Below are 19,637 nucleotides of genomic sequence, written 5' to 3'. Positions count from 1 at the left end.
TGAAAAGCCTACCTAAATATAAGACTTTCTTTTAGCTATTACGCAGAGCTAATGATGCTTTGCTGTCTTTCAGAATTAGTTGTGAAGTGCACACGGATGTGGAGCAATACTTGGATTCAAGAGGCTTACTTGTGTGAGTGCCACATTCTGAATATAGCAGCTATGATGCTTGAGTTTCCATGTGCAAACTTTACAGAGCAGCAGTTAGTTGGAGGCGGAGATGTAAATGGAGCAGTTATACAAATGCAACGTTTTATAATGTGGACAGCCCCTACTGTGACAAAAGGGTAAAGCTTACCTAACCAAACTGTGAGATGCGTCAGGATCTTGTGCTGATATGGTATCTATGATAGTCCCCACATCAATGTCTTCATAAACGTCTAACATGTAAAAGGGTCGACTGAACACTGGGGGCTCATCCACATCCTCCACTATAATCCTCACGGTGGCTGTGTCCTTGAACGGACCCTGGTTAAGGAATCGAGAGTCAAGGTGACTGTTCAGTGCTTCTACCTTTAAGATATAGCTTTTCTTGCTCTCATAGTCCAACATCTGAGGTAGAAGAACAAAGCATTGGTTAATCTGATTGCATGAAACAAAATGGAAAGGTTCTAGAAGAAAGTAAGCTATTGACTACGTCTGCACCTTTTTCACGAGGACAACACCTTCTTGTGTAGCCTCATCTGTGATGATGTCAAACATATTCATCCCATCTCCGTCAATGATACGATAAGTTATTTCTGCATTTTCTCCAATATCGGCATCGTAAGCTTTAATTCTGCCCACAGCAGAACCTTCTTGGGAAGACTCCTTGACACTCATTTGGTATATACCTGCAAGAATAAGAAATTCTCTCAGCTATGGTCAGATGGCTAGACATTACTTTGGACGACATTCCAGTAAAACTCAACCAGAGCTATGTGAGCCAGGGTTTCTCAATGAATGGATGGTTTACTTTGAAACTTACATTCAATCAAATGTAACACCGTGTCCAATTCTCCAGAAGGGCGTGGTGGCTTTGGAGAGGGTATGGAAAAGGTTTACCAGGATGTTACCTGCCTGGTATGAAGGATATTAACTATGAGGAGAGATTGAATAAACTGGGATTGTTCTCCCTGGAAAGAGAGCTGAGGGGGCAATCTGATCAAAGTTTATAAAATTATGAGGGGCGTGGATAAGGTGAACAGTTGGAAGCTTTTTCCCAGGGCAGAGATGATAATCACAGGGGGGGCACAAGGTAAGGGAGGAAAGATTCAGTAGAGGTGCGCAGAGGAAGTTTTTACAGAGGCTGGTGGAGGCCTGTAACGCACTGCCATGTGAGGTGGTTGAGGCAGATACGTGAGCGACATTTAAGACTTACCTGGATAGGCAGATGAACAGATGGGGAACAGAGGGATACAGATGGTTGCTCTAGATAGGATAACATGATCAGTGCAAGCTTGGACAGCTAAAGGGCCTATTCCTGTGCTGTACTGTTCTTTGTTCTTTGTCAAGCTGACATTGGAACAGGATGTGTAGCAATGACAGGTGCCTCACAAAAACTGATCCACTTAGTTGAGCATCTCATAATCTCTTCAGTTTCATTAACACAAACAATAGCCCAATGAGAAATTTAACCAGGCGTTGAGAAAGCCTAATATCTGTCCAGGAGCGAAGGTTTATCTTTTCCTCTGCACCATAAGCATTGCAAGAAGCTGAATGAGTCTGGTACACATCAGGTTTGCAAACACAAGTTGGATTTGGTATAAAGGAATAATTTCACTAATCAATAGAATGCATTATCTAATTCACTCGTCCGCAATTCTTTATTGCTAGTCATTGGCCGGGATTTTACTGGCACGCCTGCTCTGATTCTGGAGGAGGGTGAGGCTCAGAGAACGGTATTCTCTGTTGGCCTCGGGTGGGATTGTACGAATCTTGGGCAGATGTGCCGGTAAAATTCTGCCCATTGTGTCTTTTTTAAATGTTACCAGTTTTTTAAAAAATCATCTCGTGATGTGAAGATCACCCTGATGAGATGATGGTGGATCTTCCTCTATAGATGGTTGATGCAACTGTGTGACTTGCTAAACCACTGAAATTTAAATATTAAACACCAATGAGACTGTGTCTAGTTGGCACTAGACCAACTATATTAATGAAGCAGTGTGGGTTTTACAGCAAGCTAACAGTTTCTTTCCAATGTGGAAAAATGACTCCTTCTATCTATTTATTTTTTTATCATTGTTGTGGATCTTCGATGAGGTTGTTTATAGTTTAGATTCACAGGTTCTGCTGGAGGCAAGGTAAACCTTTTATTGAACGTTGTATTAATAATGCAGGCTTGGCCCAAGGCTATACATAGAATTATCTCTCTTGGAATCATAGTCATAGAGTCATACACTGCAGCAAAGACCCTTTGGACCATCGAGTCTGCACCAACAATAACTATCATTAAAGGCACACGGATCCCATTTCCCTGCACTTGTTCCATATCCTTGAATATTATAATATTTCAAGCGCTCATCCAAATATTTTTTAATGATTGTAAGGTTTCCGGCCTCCACTATCTTCCCAGGCAATGCGTTCCAGATTCCCACCACCCTCAGTGAAAAAACCCCCTCTGGACCTCATGTCCCTAACCTTAAAACAATGTCCTCTCAAGATTGGCCCCTCAACCAAGGGGAACAGCTGCTCCCTACTCACTCTGTCCATACACCTCATAATCTTAATCATCTCAATCATGTCCCTCTCAGCCTTCTCTGCTCCAGAGAGAACAATCCAAGCCTATCAAGTCTCTCCTTATATCTCAAATGTTCCATCCCAGGCAATGTGCTGGTGAACCTCTTCTGTAGCCCCTCTAGTGCAATCACATCCTTCCTCTTTGTCATGTGATCTTACTTCACTGATGATGTACACATCAATTTATATATGTAATACAGACACATAGAAGATAGGAGCAGGAGGAGACCACTCAGCCCTTCGAAACTGCTCTGCTATTCATCACGATCATGGCTGATCATCCAACTCAACAGCCTAATCCTGCTTTCTCCTCATAACCTTTGATCCCATTCATCCCAAGTGCTATATCCAGCTGCCTCTTGAATACATTCAATGTTTTGGCATCAACTACTTCCTGTGGTAATGAATTCCACAGGCTCACCACTCTTTGGGTGAAGAAATGTCTCCTCATCTCCGTCCTAAATGGTCTACCCCGAGTCCTCAGACTGTGACCCCTGGTTCTGGACTTCCCCACTATGGGGGACATCCTCTCTGCATCTACCCTGTCTAGTCCTGTTAGGATTTAATGAGTCTCTATGAGATTCCCCCTCATTCGTCTCAACTCCAGCGAAAACAATCCTCACCGAATCAATCTCTCCTCATACATCAGTCCCACCATCCCTGGAATCATTACCCCTTATATTATATTATCTCTTTGTATGAGACTTAGCTGTACTTTCAGAAGGTCTGTTCCTCCACAATGCCCTTGGTAAGATATGTCCTGATGAAAATACCATATCCACATTACCAGAAACCATTTGCTGAGACCTTTAACCTTTTTAACCAGAGAGCTATTTCTGTAGTTTTCAATAAATTTCTCGGACCCCAGACAGCCATTTCTTACAGTTGATCTTATTCCCCAGCCCCAAGAATTCTAAAACTGAAAAACAAATATATTATCGTGAACCTTAAATAAATCACCCCAACAACAGAATACTTTCGAGATTATATATGAAGTGTCAATACTTGCAAATTCTTTCAATAATCTAAAATGAGAGGTCAATAGGCATGCCAAATGTACAACACTCTTGGACATGAATGTTGGATATGATTTGTGTGGGTAATTAATAAACGATGGATTTAATATTTTGAGTGCTCTTTGCTTTTAATCCGATTTATGTAAATCTCACAAAAGAAAGTATTTCCACGTTGGAAAGGAATATTATCAGAGCAGCAACCGTCATGACTGTGTGGACACCAGGCTCATTGGGACTAAAAGGCAATGCCGATCGAATAAGATTATGCCTTTACTCATCAATGCCACACACTTACAAACTATCGTTTCAAATTTTGCAATAAAGCATTAAGTATGACTCACTTTGAGGAAATCTGGGAGGATTGTCGTTGACATCGGTGAGGGTGATGTTTACAGATGTTGTGCCAGATAATCCTCCCATCTGCCCACCCATGTCCTTAGCCTGAATGATCACTTGATACTGCTCCTTTGCTTCTCTGTCCATGTTGAGTAAAGCTGTCCGAATAATACCTAGAAATAGCACACAGAAACAAATCAATCGGGGTTGCAGGGTATTAATAAAGCAGCAGACAAGAACATTTTTCATATTCTTGAGAGATTTTGCTCTTGTTCAATCACCGAGCACTGAGTCAGCTTCTTATTTTGTCCTGGAAATTACAAACAGCTCTCTAATAATTACTCACCCATGGCGTGCTACAAGTCAATAACACGTTAGCTTAACCAGCAAAAAACTAGTTCCCAGAAGGTACAATTGGTAACTTTGCTGATTCGTGTGAAACTGTGCATTGTATAGAGCACAATTTCTCATTCTGTTGCATATGTTTATCTCATCCAAACTGATGGTGGATGTTTGAGTTGAGTTTTTTTTTATTCATTCATGGGATGTGGGCATCACTGGTTGGGCCAGCATTCATTGTCTATCCCTGCAGGCATTTAAGAGTCAACCACATTGCTGTGGCTCTGGAGTCACTTGTAGGCCAGACTGGGTAAGGAAGGCAGATTTCCTTCCCTAAAGGGCATTAATGAACCAGATGGGTTTTTCCGACAGTAGTTTCACGGTCATCGTTCCAAATCTTTATTAAATTCAAATGTTGCCATCTGCCATGGTGGGATTTGAACCGGGTCCCCAGAGCATTGCCCTGGGTCTCTGGATTTCGAGTCCAGTGACAATATCACTGTGCCACCTCCTCCCCCTAAATTGCTTGAACTCACCGTTACTGGGCTAGGTGTGAGGAGTACATTTCGTATTGCTGATGACCAGCCAAAGTTGATGCTGGTAAAACCAAATGTGGTTACCCAGGAAGGGCAGGAGAGGTTTGACTATGATACTGTATCAGTCAATGGACTGACACTCAGATAGAAAATAAGAACATAAGAACATAAGAAATAGGAGCAGGAGTAGGCCATCTAGCCCTTCGAGCCTGCCCCGTCATTCAATAAGATCATGGCTGATCTGTCGTGCCTCAGTTCCACATTCCCGCCCTCTCCCCATAACCCTTAATCCCCTCGCTTACCAAAAACCTATCAACCCGCATCTTAAATCGTGAAGAATGCATGCAGTGTGCGCCACAGAAAAAAGTAGAATTGTTTTGCCTGTAATCCCCCATTCATTCAGGGTCTGAACAAAACATTCCTTGATGTAGCTGAGAGAGATAACTTGGTGCAACATGATTAATAAAACTCAAAATGGGTTTAGCACAAAATAACTGAACATTTTTTTTAGTGTCGTGTCCACCACTTTATGAATGACCTGATTTTAAATAACTGAAATCACATAAAAAAATTATACCAAACTATTTATTAGTGCTGGGGGGGCCCCTCTGGGGATCTCCACTGGGGGGGGTGAGGCTTCCCCGTGTCCTCACAGAATGGGGTAGGGGTGGGGAATGGTTGTTGCATGTGTTCAAGTAGAAAGAGGCAAGGCTGCCTGTGTGCAAGAGGGTGGGGAGTTTGGGTGTGCGTGTGGGAATCTGTTTTTTCCTTAAATTAGGACTCCTATGCTGCCAGTTTCTGTCCTAACCCTCCAGTGTGATGATGTGAACTAGGCCTTCATTTCCGTATTGCAGTGAGTGCTGCGGCCTGTCGTCCTGCCTTAGGCCGCAGTCTGCGCAAAAATGGAAACATTCCACCCACTGGTCTGAATTTTACCACCTCACCCGGGCAAGGCTTGTAAGATCCCACCCGAGGCCAAGGGGGAATTCCATTCTGCGAGCCTCGCTCACCCTAATTCCAGGATGGGTGAGGCAGTAAAATTCCGGCCACTGTGTCCACACTGGCCAAACAAGAGTTATCCAACCTAATTCCATTTTCCAGATCTACGTCTGTAGCCCTGTACGTTACAATACTTGAAATGCAGATCCAAGTATTTTTAAATGCGGTGAGGGTTCTTGCATTTCCTATCCCTTCAGTAGCAGCAGTGTGTACTATCTACAAGATGCACTGCAGCAATTCACCAAAGATTCTTAGGCTGCACCTTCCAAACTCATGACCACTTGCATCTAGAAGGACGAGGGCAGCAGATACTTGGGAACACCACCACCTGCAAATTCCCCTCCAAGCCACTCACCATCCTGACTTGGAAATAGATTGCTGTTCCTTCGCAGTCGCTGGGTCAAAATCCTGGAATTCCTTCCCAAACGACACAGTAGGTCAACCCACTGCCCTCGGACTGCAGCGATTCAAGAAGGCAGCTCACCACTACCTTCTCAAAGGATGGGCAATAAGCATTGGCAAGTGTGAGGTTACCCACTTTGGAAGGAATAATAGTAAAATGGACTGTTATTTAAATGGTGAAAAATTACAACATGCTACGGTGCAGAGGGACCTGGGGGTCCTTGTGCATGAATCGCAAAAACTCAGTTTGTAGATGCAGCAGGTGATCAAGAAGGCAAATGGAATGTTGGCCTTTATCGCGAGGGGGGTAGAATATAAAAGCAAGGAGGTCTTGCTGCAATTGTACAAGGTACTGATGAGGCTGCAACTGGAGTACTGTGTGCAATTTTGGTCACCTTATTTGCGAAAGGATATATTGGCCTTGGAGGGAGTACAGAGGGGGTTCACTAGGTTGATACCGGAGATGAGGGGGTTAGCATATGAGGACAGATTGAGTAGATTGGGCCTGTACTCGTTGGAGTTTAGAAGGCTGAGGGAAGATCTTATAGAGACATATAAGGTAATGAAGGGGCTAGATAGGGTAGAGGCAGAGAGATTATTTCCACTTAGAAAGGAAACAAGAACTAGAGGGCACAGCCTCAAAATAAGGGGGAGTCAATTTACAACGGAGTTGAGGAGGAACTTCTTCTCCCAGAGGGTAATGAACGTTTGGAGTTCTCTGCTCATTGAAGCAGTGGAGGCTACCTCGTTCAATGTGTTTAAGTCACAGGTAGATAGATTTCTGATCATTAAGGGAATTAAGGGTTATGGGGAGCAGGAGGGTAAGTGGAACTAAACCACTATCAGATCAGCCATGATCTTATTGAATGGCAGGGCAGGCTCGAGCAGGTAGATGGCCTACTCCTGCTCCTATTTCTTATGTTCTTATGTAGGTGCATTGACCTGAACAGGTGCTAGATTGTGGTGACGAGGGGAATTTCATAGTAACTTCATTGTAGCGTTAATGTAGTCTTACCTGTGACTAGTAAATAAACTTTAACATTTAACTTTAAATGCCAACATTCCACTCGCTAAGAAAACACTGCAGCCAAGGAATTTCTTGGACGTCCTACAGCATCCGAACAAACACTTTTCCCCGTGATTGTCTCAGTGGAAGAATGGACTGCTTAGCTAGGAGATCCTCAAATTTACCAGAGAACTAACAATGTGGTTACGTTTCAGAGTGTTGGCATTCCTGTAAAGAGAGACATGTTCTGGAATCTTTTCATCTTGTATCATCAGGACAACAGAAGAATATCAATTTTCAGACAATCACAAGAATTTGTACTACAGGAGAAAAGGGTACTGATTGTTTGGCAAATCGACCCTGATTAGCCGAGGTGTTGCCATGGGAAATGTAACAGGGGTTGCCCAAGCTCCTGGGTAATTCAGAAAAAGATGTAGGGTCTGAACAAGTTCCTTTAGCTTGCAGAGAATGGGTTCCTGTGAATGAGAATATGTCACAGCTAACAAGTGTAAATGAGTCACGTTCCAGCCTTGTCAGTGTAACTGTGGTATGTGTGGTAATCCTGTTCCTGCTATGATCATCTGACTAGGACAACTTTCCAAAGATGTGTCAATCATTGGAGCTTGAGGAACATTATGTGCATGCCAACGCACCGCAATCCAACCCATCAGCCCACTTGTCTGCACTCATTTTCTTTTCAGTGCAGTCCGAGCAAAGCTGCCCAAAGCAGCTTAAGGGATCGGGGAATTTTAAGCGGGGAGTATGTCAAATGTAACTCAAGTTTCCACTCTTCAAATGGACCCTGTTTTCTCACGCACACAGACACGGGTGGCATTGTGGCACAGTGGTTAGCATTGCTGCCTCACAGCACCAGGGGACCGGGTTCGATTCCCGGCTTGGGTTATTGTCTGAGTGGAGTCTGCACATTCTCCCCATGTCTGCATGGGTTTCCCCCAGGTGCTCCGATTTCCTCCCACACTCTGAAAGACATGCTGGTTAAGTGCATTGGCCATGCTAAATTCTCCCTCAGCATACCCGAACAGGTGCCAGAGTGCGGCAGCTAGGGGATTTTCACAGTGACTTCATTGCAGTGGCACAATGGTAAGCCTATTTGTGACACTAATAAATAAACACTCTTGGCATGTTTTAAAAGATTTTACAGATTTAAAAATATTCAATTTACTAATACATTGAAGCATGAATATCAATAAAGCCAACAGATCTTAGAATCCTACAGTACAGATGGAGGCCATTTGGCCCATTGAGTCTGCACCAACTCTCCAACAGAACATCCCACACAAGCCCTATCCCTGTAATCCTACATATTTACCCTGCTAACCTACACATCTTGGGACATTAAGGGACAATTTAGCATGGCCAATCCACCAAACCTGCACATCGCTGTAATGTGCCAAGAAACTGGAGCACCCGGAGGAAACCCACGCAGGCATGGGGAGAATGTGCAAACTCTACATAGACAGTGCCCCAATGCCGGAATTGAACCCGGGTCCCTGGATTGAGAGGGAGAAGTGCTAACCACTAGCTCCGTATGGTTTTTGAAATCATTTTATAATCTCCTTGACCTCCCAGCTCTGTGATCTCCTACTGCCCTGCAAATCTCGGCCTTCTCATTTTTGTCTCTGAAGCATACACAGTTATAATAGCTTTCATTGTTGGGGCATGGGCAGAGTGGATAGTCAAAAGCTTTTCTCCAGGGTGGAAGAATCAATTACTAGGGGACATAGGTTTAAGGTGTGATGGGCAAAGTTTTAAAGGAGATGCAGATCTTTTACACAGAGGTTGGTGGGTGCCCAGAACTCATTGCCAGGGGAGGTAGTGGAAGAAGATATGATAGGGGCTTTGAAGGGATGTCTGGACAAATACATGAATAGGGCAGAAATAGAGAGATATGGTCCCCAGAAGGATGGGGGGCTTTAGTTGAGTCGGGCAGCATGGTTGGTGCAGGCTCGGAGGGCTGAAGGGCCTGTTCCTATGCTGTAATTTTTCTTTATCCTTTGTCAGACTGTGCCTTCATCTGCCCAGACCCTAAGCTCTGATCTCCCTCCCCAAACCTCTTCACACCCCTACCTCCTCCTCCTTTGGGAACCTTCTTAAATCTGACCTATGTGCCCGAGCTCATATTCACCTGTCTTCATATCTCTCTGATAGGTCGGTGTCAGGTTTTCATTAATGTTCCCGTGATGAACCCTGGGATGTTTCAGTAGTGTAAAATGTAGTGCTATGAAAATGTAAGTTGTTGTTGCACTGGTCAAGGAGCATTGGGGGTGTAACAGGTCTTGGGGAGGGAAGGGAGAGGGGATTGAGGGTATGGCACATGTTAACTCAGTCCAGTGTACTCTGTGGAATGAACTCCTCACACCTTCTCCACTTCAATAGCTTCTGTCTTGTAAGAAACAAGTATAGACTCCATTCTTTACAAACACAACTCAGAAACCCCTGGAGACCACAACAGGAGACCAGCACGACTACCGAGGAATTTTGGCCCTCAATTTCAGCACAATTCCCTCAGCCCTCATCATGCACAGCCCTCGATGATGCCTACATATCTTATTTAAGACAGCAATTTTGCTTTTCAAGAACGATTTAAGAGTCTGCCATATGTGTCTGGCAAGCGTGGTAACATTGCAAGGGCGGAATCGAACCCGGGTCCCTGAGACTGTGAGGCAGCAGTGCTAGCCACTGTGCCACCGTGTACCTTATACATAGTGCAGCAAATGCAGTCAGTCCAATTATGATGCCAACTTATCAACCTGGCATTGTTAACTGAATGTTCTCCGCCTTCACATGGTGGCACAGTGGTGAGCACTGCTGCTTCACAGGACCAGGGACCCGGGTTCAATTCCGGCCTTGGTTCATTGTCTGTGTGGAGTTTGCACATTCTCCCCGTGTCTGCGTGGGTTTCCTCCGGGTGCTCCGGTTTCCTCCCAGAGTCCAAAGATGTCTGAGTTAGGTTGATTGGCCATGCTAGTGTCAGGGGGAATTGACAGGGGAAATATGTGGGGTTATGGGAATGGAGGTTGGGTGGGATTGAGGTCAGTGCAGATTCGATGGGCTGAATGGTCTCTTTCTGCACTGTAGGGATTCTATGATTGCAGCTGGAATATGCACGTAGGAAGAAGGTTTTAATTTGGAACAATAACAATTTTCCCTCCTAGTTGCATTCTTTCCAAAGTGAACATAGGCTGTTAATTACAGAAACAAATTCTCTGATTACAATTTTAGGTATGCAAATTTCAGGCAAAAAAATGAAAATTATAATTTCTTGGAACATTTTTGATCATTTTTTTAAATGTAGCCACTATGACCTACTTTCCAGATTGCTGCTTGTATCAGCATGTCCAACATTGCAATTTGACTAAAATAAGCTGTCATTTGTATTTTGCTCTCAATTTTTTGATCGCATTACTCCCTCAGTACTTATCCTTTCATGCAATCTACATTAGCTGAAAGATTTGGCAGCTAGGATCCGTGATATCCGGGGCATCTGCATAGTCTCACTACCAGCGATGCCTTCTCCTCACTCATCCAGGTGTGACAGTGCTGTACAGTGGATGGGGAGGGGGTTGGTGGAGGAGGGTTAGGGAGATGGGGACGCTGGGGGTCCGAGGCTTGTAAGCAGCAGTACGGGGAAAAGAGAATTAGTCCCAGCCTTCCGGCTAAGATCAAGCCTCAGATCAAACATCAGATCGACCTCAATGCCTTCTCTTGTCAGCTCAGATATTTTGTGTCTCTGTAATGGGGACAATGAATTGGGTTCAGTTTGAATTTGGTTTTTGAAGCAAGCAGATGAGATGGATTAAGGGCTTGCCCTTTCCACTCCGTGCATCAGCTTTGGGATTTTAAGAATGGAGTTAAAAACCCTTTTTTAAAAATTAGATTATTAACTTATTTGGATGACTGGACATCATTAGGGGAAAGAAATAGTGTCTCCCCTATCTCTATAACCTCTTCCAGCCCTACAACCCTCCAAGATCTCTGGACTCCAATTCTACCTCCAATTTTAATTATTTTGCCTTTGTTGGCCAGGCCTTTAGCCACCAAGCTCTGGAATTCCCTCCCCGAACCTTTCCAGCTCAGGCTCCTCTATTAAGATGCTTCCTTAGCCCGAACCCTTTGATGCAACATTTGGTATTCTGTCCTAATATCACCTCAAGTGGTTCAGTGTCAAACTTTACTTGGTAAGACCCATTTGGAGCAGCTTAGAATGTTTTACTCAGTAAAAGGTGCGATAGGAATGCAAGTTGGGTTGCGATTGTACATGCTATGTGCTATATTGTGGAACTTAAAATAAGAAGGTGGAGAAAGTGAAGTGGTTCAGGCCGTTTCTGTAATTAAACAGTGAATAGAACTAATATTAGATTAAGTTTCTACTGCATTTCTTCGAACCAAGTCTACCCATGAATGCACCTTCTGAAGTTTAAATTATATGTCCACCAAGGAAACATTCTACAGAGAAACAGTTTCTTTGAGAATATTTTGAGTTTTTTGAGCGTAAATAGGTCAGATTGAATTTTAATCAAGGTTACCTGTATCCTATCTAGGATATAGATAGGCTTGAAAATTGGGTGGAGAAATGGCAGATGGAATTTAATCCAGATAAATGCAAAGTGATGCATTTTGGTAGGACTAATGTAGGGGGAGAGCTATACAATAAATGGCAGAACCATCAAAAGTATAGACGCACAGAGGGACCTGGGTGTGCAAGTCCACAGATCCTTGCAAGTGGCAGCACAGATGGAGAAAGTGATAAAGAAGGCATATGGCATGCTTGCCTTTACAGGACAGGGTATAGAGTATAAAAATTGGCGTCTGATGTTACAGTTGGTTAGGCTACATTTGGAGTATGCATCCAGTTCTGCTCGCCGCAATACCAGAAGGACGTGGCGGATTTGGAGAGAGTGCAGAGAAGGTTTTCCAGGATGTTGCCTGGAATGGTGGGTTTTAGCTATGAGGAGAGATTGGGTAAACTGAGGTTGTTCTCCCTGGAAAGATGGAGAATAAGGGGAGACCTAATAGAGGTGTATAAAATTATGAGGGGTATGGATAGGGTGAACAGTGGGAAGCTTTTTCCCAGGTCAGAGGTGACAAACACGAGGGGTCACAGGTTCAAGGTGAGGGGGGCGAGGTTTAACTCAGGTATCAGAGGGATTTTTTTTACACAGAGGGTGGTGGGGGCCTGGAATGCGCTGCCAAGCAGGGTGGTGGAGACGGACACGCTGGGATTGTTTAAGACTTATCTGGATAGTCACATGAGCAGACTGGGAATGGAGGGATACAGAAGAATGGTTTAGTTGGACCAATGAGCGGTGCAGGCTTGGAGGGCCGAAGGACCTGTTTCCTGTGCTGTACTGTTCTTTGTTCTTTGTTTGATCTTTACACATTGGGGTCTAAAAGACCATGTGCGCAAATTAGGAATGTTAATGCAAATGGAATGTAACCTCCATTGTGTAAGCTCAGATTATGTTGACTGAATTGACGATCTTCATGGAATCCCTACAGTGCAGAAGGAGGCCATTCGGCCCATCAAGTCTACACTGACCACAATCCCATCCAGGCCCTACCCCCATAACCCCATATATTTACCTTAGCTAGTTCCCCCTGGCATTAAGGGACAATTTAGCACAGCCAATCCACCAAACAGGTGCATCTTTGGACTGTGGGAGAAAACTGGAGCACCCAGAGGAAACCCACTCAGAGATCGGGAGAATGTGCAAACTCCACACAGACAGTGACCCGAACCGGGAATCGAACTCGGATCCCTGGCGCTTTGAGGCAGCCGTGCTAATCACTGTGCCACTGTGCCGCCCCAGTTTTCTCTTCATCCCTTTCGCATTTCATGTTTGATTTCTAGGGTTTTTTGGATTTGTTTTTACCTCAGTTATGAACAACAGCTTACAAAGTCACCAGTGCTTATGTGGAGACACACTACCTTCAGAATCAAGTGTAAAACATTGCTAATCTCTTTGTGACCGGCACTTGATGAAGAGAGCAATGTCGGAGACTGTAAAACAGCTCATCTTGTTGTGGCCCAAGTGACCCCTGAGCAATCATATTAAAGCTCTGTAAATGTACCATTTCTCTGTTGAGTTCAGACTAATCCAATGTATTTCGTGCATAAAATCCCATTAGCGTTGGAATATCCGAAGCAGCTGAATTACTGAGAGATTAGGCCAGTAAAGAGCGGTATTCCAGTTCTCATATTGCAGAGCTTTGCACAGTTATATCGTCAGGCATGTAACATCCTGAATAATTGAAAGGTGATGCTGGTCCAAAGTAGATCATCAATCCCTTGTGAGTTCTGACATTACAAATATACAGGCCACACAGTGGAAAAGGTGACATTGGGAGGTGATATATCCGTGGAGAAGGCAAGGCCCATTTGTACAGAAGCCATATGCCATTTACATGGCTCATATATCTATCTGAAATATTGACAGGTTGCTCCATCACCCAAATAACCTGCCCTGTTTTCAAATATCAACTTCTCCATCATCTCCTCAGCTTGTTCCGTTCTTAGCTATCAGACTCTCTGTTCTATTGGGAATACGGGAATGCTGCACGCAGGTATGAATTCATACTAAGGCATACAGTAACCAAATTCGAAACAGTTGCAAAGCTATAGCATATTTCCATGCATATTATATTACTTCCATCTGAGATGCATTGATAGGCCTAAGCAAGATTATATAGGATTGCAGTGCAGGAACAGTCCAACCAGTCCTTGCTGAGGTTTAAGATCCATTGGAGCCTCCTCCCATCTTTCTTCAAGTATATCCATCCGTGTAACGCTTTATTCCCTTTCCCTTTATATTCTTGTCCAGCTTCTCCCTAAGATAATTCCAGACAATGGAAGACAATGGCCTTGTGGTATTATCGCTAGACTGTTAATCCAGAAACTCAACTCGTGTCCTAGGGACCCATGTTCGAATCCCGCCACTGTGAAAGTTAAATTCAATAAAAAACATCTGGAATTAAGAATCTACTGATGACCATGAAACCATTATTGATCCTTGGGAAAATCCATCTGGTTCACTAATGTCCTTTAGGGAAGGAAATCTGCTGCCCCTACCTGGCCTATTTGTGATGCCACAGCAATGAGGTTGACTCTCAATTGCCCTTCAAGGGCAACTAGGGATGAGTAATAAATGCTGGCCAGCCAGCAACGTCCATGTTCATGAATGAATTAAAAAAAAACAAGGATTGCTTATTGAGGAGATGAGGGATCACAAAGATCAATGTTGTAAATGTACCACCATCCTTACAATTGTAGAAGGACCAAAACCAGAACCAGAGTCCAGAAACAAAAGGCAGAAAATAATAAATCTATTAGGGAATTCAAGAGAGACTTCTGTAACCAGGAAGTGTTTAGATCATGGAACTTGTTGCGACAGGGAGACCTGATAGAGGTCTATAAAATTATCAGAGGCATAGACAGGGTGGATAGTCAGAGGCTTTTTTCCAGAGTGGAAGTGTCAATTACAAGGGGACACAGGTTCAAGGTGAGAGGGGGAAAGTTTAAGGGAGATGTGCAGGGGTGATTTTTCATGCAGAGAAAGTGGTGGGTGCTGGAACGCGCTGTCAGTGGAGGTGATGGAAACATGCACATTAGCAACATTTAAGAGGCATTTGGATGGGTACTTGAATAGGGAGGGAATAGAGGGATACGGATCAAGTAAAGGCAGTAGGTTTTTGTCTTAGTTTAGTTAGGGCATTATGACTGGCACAGGCTTGGAGGGCTGAAGGGCCTGTTCCTGTGCTGTATTTTTCCTTGCTCTCTATGGGAGGCAAATCACATAGACACTATAAAGGAGGAGCTGGATAAACACATGAGTGATAGAAAGATATCTTGGTGGGATTAAATGAACATAAGAACATAAGAACATAAGAAATAGGAGCAGGAGTAGGCCATCTAGCCCTTCGAGCCTGCCCCGCCATTCAATAAGATCATGGCTGATCTGTTGTGGCTCAGTTCCACTTTCCCGCCCTCTCCCCATAACCCTTAATCCCCTCTCTTATCAAGAACCCATCAACCCGCTTCTTAAAAATATTTAGCGAGGCAGCCTCCACCACTTCAACGGGCAGAGAATTCCAGAGATTCACCACCCTTTGAGTGAAGAAGTTCCTCCTCAACTCCGTTCCAAACCGCCTCCCCTTTATCTTGAGGCTGTGCCCCCTAGTCCTACTGTCTTTTTTGAGCGGGAAGAGTCTCTCCACCTCTATCCTATCCATCCCATTCATCATCTTATACGTCTCAATGAGATCTCCCCTCATTCTTCTAAACTCTAACGAGTACAAGCCTAGTTTATTCAGCCTCTCCTCATAGCTCAATCCCCTCAACTCCGGTATCAGCCTAGTAAACCTCCTCTGCACTCCCTCCAGGGCCAAAATATCCTTGCGCAGGTGCGGCGCCCAAAACTGCACACAGTACTCCAGCTGCGGCCTCACCAATGCCCTATACAGCTGCAGCAAGACCTCCCTACTTTTATATTCAATCCCCCTCGCTATGAAGGCCAGCATCCCATTCGCCTTCCTGACCACCTGAAGAAGGGTGGGCAATCGCTTGTGTGGAACATAAACACTGGCATGGACCCGTTGCACTGGAATTGCCTGTTTCTGTGCTCCATGTACTGTTTCTAATAATTTTTAATCTGAGCTAAAAAACACTTCGGAGATAATTCAAGAAACCTCAGTTTGAAGAAGAAGAATTGTCTAACCTGTTTTTGGCTCCACTGAGAAGTAAGGTTGTCCTTGTAAGATACTGTAAGCCACCTGGGCACTGTATCCATAGGTAGGGTCATCAGCGTCTGTCGCAATGACTTGAATAACTGACGTACCTGTAACACATCCAAGCAAGCCAAAAAGTGCAGTGAACATCTTCTGAAAAAAATTGCACATGCCAATGCAAACTCACAAGACTAAGGAAATTTAGCATTATCAGCCATGACTCTCACCAACTTTTACAGATGCACCGTAGAAATCATTCTTTCTGATTATATCACCACTCAGTATGGCTTCTGCTCTGCCCCAGACTGCAAGGAACTACAAAAGATTGTGAATGTAGCCCAATCCATCGTGCAAACCAGCCTCCCATCCATTGACTCTGTCTACACTTCCAGCTGCCTCGGCAAAGCAGCCAGCATAATTAAGAACCCCACGCACCCCGGACATTCTCTCTTCCACCTTCTTCTGTTGGGAAAAAGATACAAAAGTCTGAGATAATGTGCCAACCAACTCAAGAGCAGCTTCTTCCCTGCTGCTGTCAGAGTTTTGAATGGACCAACCTTGCATTAAGTTGATCTTTCTCTATACCTTAGCTATGACTGTAACACTACATTCTGCACTATCTCCTTTCCTTCTTTATGAATGGTATGCTTTGTCTGTATAGCGTGCAAGAAACAACACTTTTCACTGTGTGTTAATACATATGACAATAATAAATCAAATCAAATCAAAAATCAAAAACTCTTCTCAAACTTCCAAGTGGCTGTTTTTGTTGATGACTACAAGCTTCTCCCTAATGTACTAGAGAATATCTTAAATGAGCCCTACTTAGTTCAAGAAGCAAGGGTCACACCAGGTTAGTGCTACTTTTGAACTAAGCTGGAAAGAGAAGGTTTTTTTTTGAAATGAGCATTTCTGCTTTTGATATTTTGTCTTCCAACGTTTGTGATGAAGAATTCATGAGATTTTCTAACCCAAGATAATTATTCATGCTCATGGACTCAAGCTTAGAAAATTGATAGCCCAAATCAGAAGTGACTCTTCATGTTTGAGAGTGTTTCCTTGCACCATTTGATTACCCACACATATAGCCTTCACTACACCTCCAATGAAATTGGACGTCCACTTTGAGACAGGCAGGAAGTCAAATGCACATTGAAATTTAGATTCAAAGGACATACAAACAGATCCAGATATTTATATTTAACCACTTGATAATACAGAACTTGAGTATTGGAAAAGAGATATATCTGGTCAAAGACTTTCATCTCACAATCATCAGGGCAGATGCAAGAATGCCAAATTTCAAAGGGAACAAGAATTTATATTACGTGAAAAAGGATACTGATTGAATGGAAAGTCCATTCTGATAGGTTGAGGCATTGCCATGGAGAATGCACTTGGCAACAATAGTTCCCTGGTGCATTTGCCATGACAGTGGTTCAACCAGTTACAGTCAACTTATCAACCAATCAATATCCTTTTCTCATGCAGCATAGATTGTTTCTTCCTTTGAAATTTGGCATTCTTGTGTCTGTCCTGATGAGTGCAAGGTACTAATCTTCAGAAGCATATCTCTTTTTTCAGCAATATTTATATTTCTTGATTTAAAAAAAACTATGCTAACCCAGCAATATTTATGGTACAGAAAGAGGCCATTTGCCCACTGTGTCTGTGCCAGGCGAGGAAAAGTGATCCAGCTCTTTGTTCATTGGCCTGTGGGTTATGGCATTTCAAACAAATGAAATGTTTTGTTTAAATGTGCCAAGGGTTGCTGCCTCCACTTGCCTTTCTGGTCAGGAGTTCCAGAAACCCATGGTCCTCTGTGTGAACAAAATTCTCCTCAACTAATCCTACCAATTAGCTTACATAGAAACATAGAAGATAGGAGCAGGAGGAGGCCGTTTTGCCCTTTGAGCCTGCTCTGCCGTTCATTGCGACCATGGCTGATCATCCAACTCAATAGCCTGATCCTGCTTTCTCCCCAGAACCTTTGATCCCATTTGCCCCCAAGTGCTATATTCAGCAGCCTCTTGAATACATTCAATGTTTTACTATCAACTACTTCCTGAGATAATGAATTCCACAGACTAACCACTCTGAGTGAAGAAATGTCTCCTCACCTCTGTCCTAAATGATCTATCCTGAACCCTCAGACTGTGACCCCTGGTTATGGGCCCCCCCAACATCGGGAACATTTTCCCTGCATCTATCCTGTCCAGTCCTGATAGAATTTTGTAAATCTCCATGAGATTCCCCCCTCATTCATCTGAACTCCTAACCTAGTCAATCTCTTCTCATATATCAGTCCCGCCAAGCCCGGAATCAGCCTGGTAAACCTTCGCTGCACTCCCTTGAGAGCAAGAACATTCTTCCTCAGAAAAAGAGACCACATATTACTCTAGGTGTGGCCTCACCAAGGCCCTGTATAGTTGCAACAACACATCTCTGCTCCTGTACTTGAAACCTCTCGAATGAAGACCAACATACCATTTGCCTTCTTTACTGCCTACTGCACCTGCATGCTTATCTTCAATGATTGGTGCACAAGGACACCCAGGTCCCGCTGCACACTCCTCTCTCCCAATTTACAGCCATTCAGGCAGTAATCTGCCTTTTTGTTTTTGTTTTCAAAGTGAATAAACTCACACTTATCCAAATTATACTGCATCTGCCATTGATTTGTCCACTCACACAACATATCCAGATCATTCTGAAGGCTCTCTGTGACCTTGTCACAGTTCACCCTCCCACCCAACTTGCTATCACCTGCAAACTTTGAGATGTTCCATTTTGCTCCCCCATCCAAATCATTAATATATATTGTGAATAGCTGGGGTCCCAGCACCAATCCCTGTGGTACCTCACTGCCTGCCAATTTGAAAACCACCCAGTAATTCCTACTCTTTGTTTCCTCTCTGCCAGCCAGTTTTCTATCCATCTCAGTACACTTCCCCCAATCCCATGTGCTTTAATCTTGTGCGATAATCACTTGCGCAGGACTTTGTCAAACGCTTTCTGAAACTCCAAATATACAACATCAACTGGCTCTACTAGTTACATCTTCAAAGAATTCCAACAGATTTGTCAAGCATGATTTCTCCTTCATAAATCAATGCTGACTCTATCTGACTCTGCCACTGCTTTTTAAATGCTCTGCTATAAAGTCCTTGATAATGGATTTGAGAATTTTTCCCACCACCGATGTTAAGATTACTGGTCTATAATTCCCTTTTTTTTCCCACCTCCCTTTTTAAATGTTGGAGAGACATTAGCTACCCTTCAATTAAGGGGAATGGCCCCTTTTTGCTCACCTCAATCCCCCTTCAGCCTTCTCTTTTCCCATGGAAATCACCCCGGTCTATCCAATCTTTCCTTCAAGCCAAAATTCCTCCGTCCTGCCAAGATCCTTGTAAATTTCATCTCTCTTTATCGGCTCCGATACAATAAATGCAGATTGTTTTTTGTTTACTGATACAGCAAAAACAGGCCAATGAATACAGTGCGCAGAATTTTTCTGGCCATTCACGCCAGCAGGAT

The 19,637-nt window shown here is 43.7% G+C and overlaps 1 protein-coding gene across 2 annotated transcripts in view; it reads right to left on the bottom strand.

Moving 5' to 3' along the window:
• LOC145351827 (cadherin-6-like) overlaps positions 1–19,637 on the bottom strand; it is a 174,419-nt gene that overhangs the window by 72,292 nt on the left and 82,490 nt on the right. For both annotated transcript variants that reach the window (XM_080201519.1, XM_080201509.1), the window contains exons 4-7: positions 16,091–16,210; positions 4,079–4,246; positions 646–833; positions 299–552 (exon numbers count right to left, since the gene is read on the bottom strand). In XM_080201519.1, coding sequence (XP_080057645.1) covers positions 299–552; positions 646–833; positions 4,079–4,246; positions 16,091–16,210 — 730 coding nt within the window. The remainder of the gene's footprint in view (positions 1–298; positions 553–645; positions 834–4,078; positions 4,247–16,090; positions 16,211–19,637) is intronic.

This window comes from Carcharhinus amblyrhynchos, chromosome 2 (genome assembly GCF_965287045.1).
Source record: "Carcharhinus amblyrhynchos chromosome 2, sCarAmb.v2.hapA, whole genome shotgun sequence".
Taxonomy (NCBI): domain Eukaryota; kingdom Metazoa; phylum Chordata; class Chondrichthyes; order Carcharhiniformes; family Carcharhinidae; genus Carcharhinus; species Carcharhinus amblyrhynchos.
The sequence above is the reverse complement of the archived record's forward strand: the minus strand, read 5'-3'. Positions and strand labels throughout refer to the sequence as shown.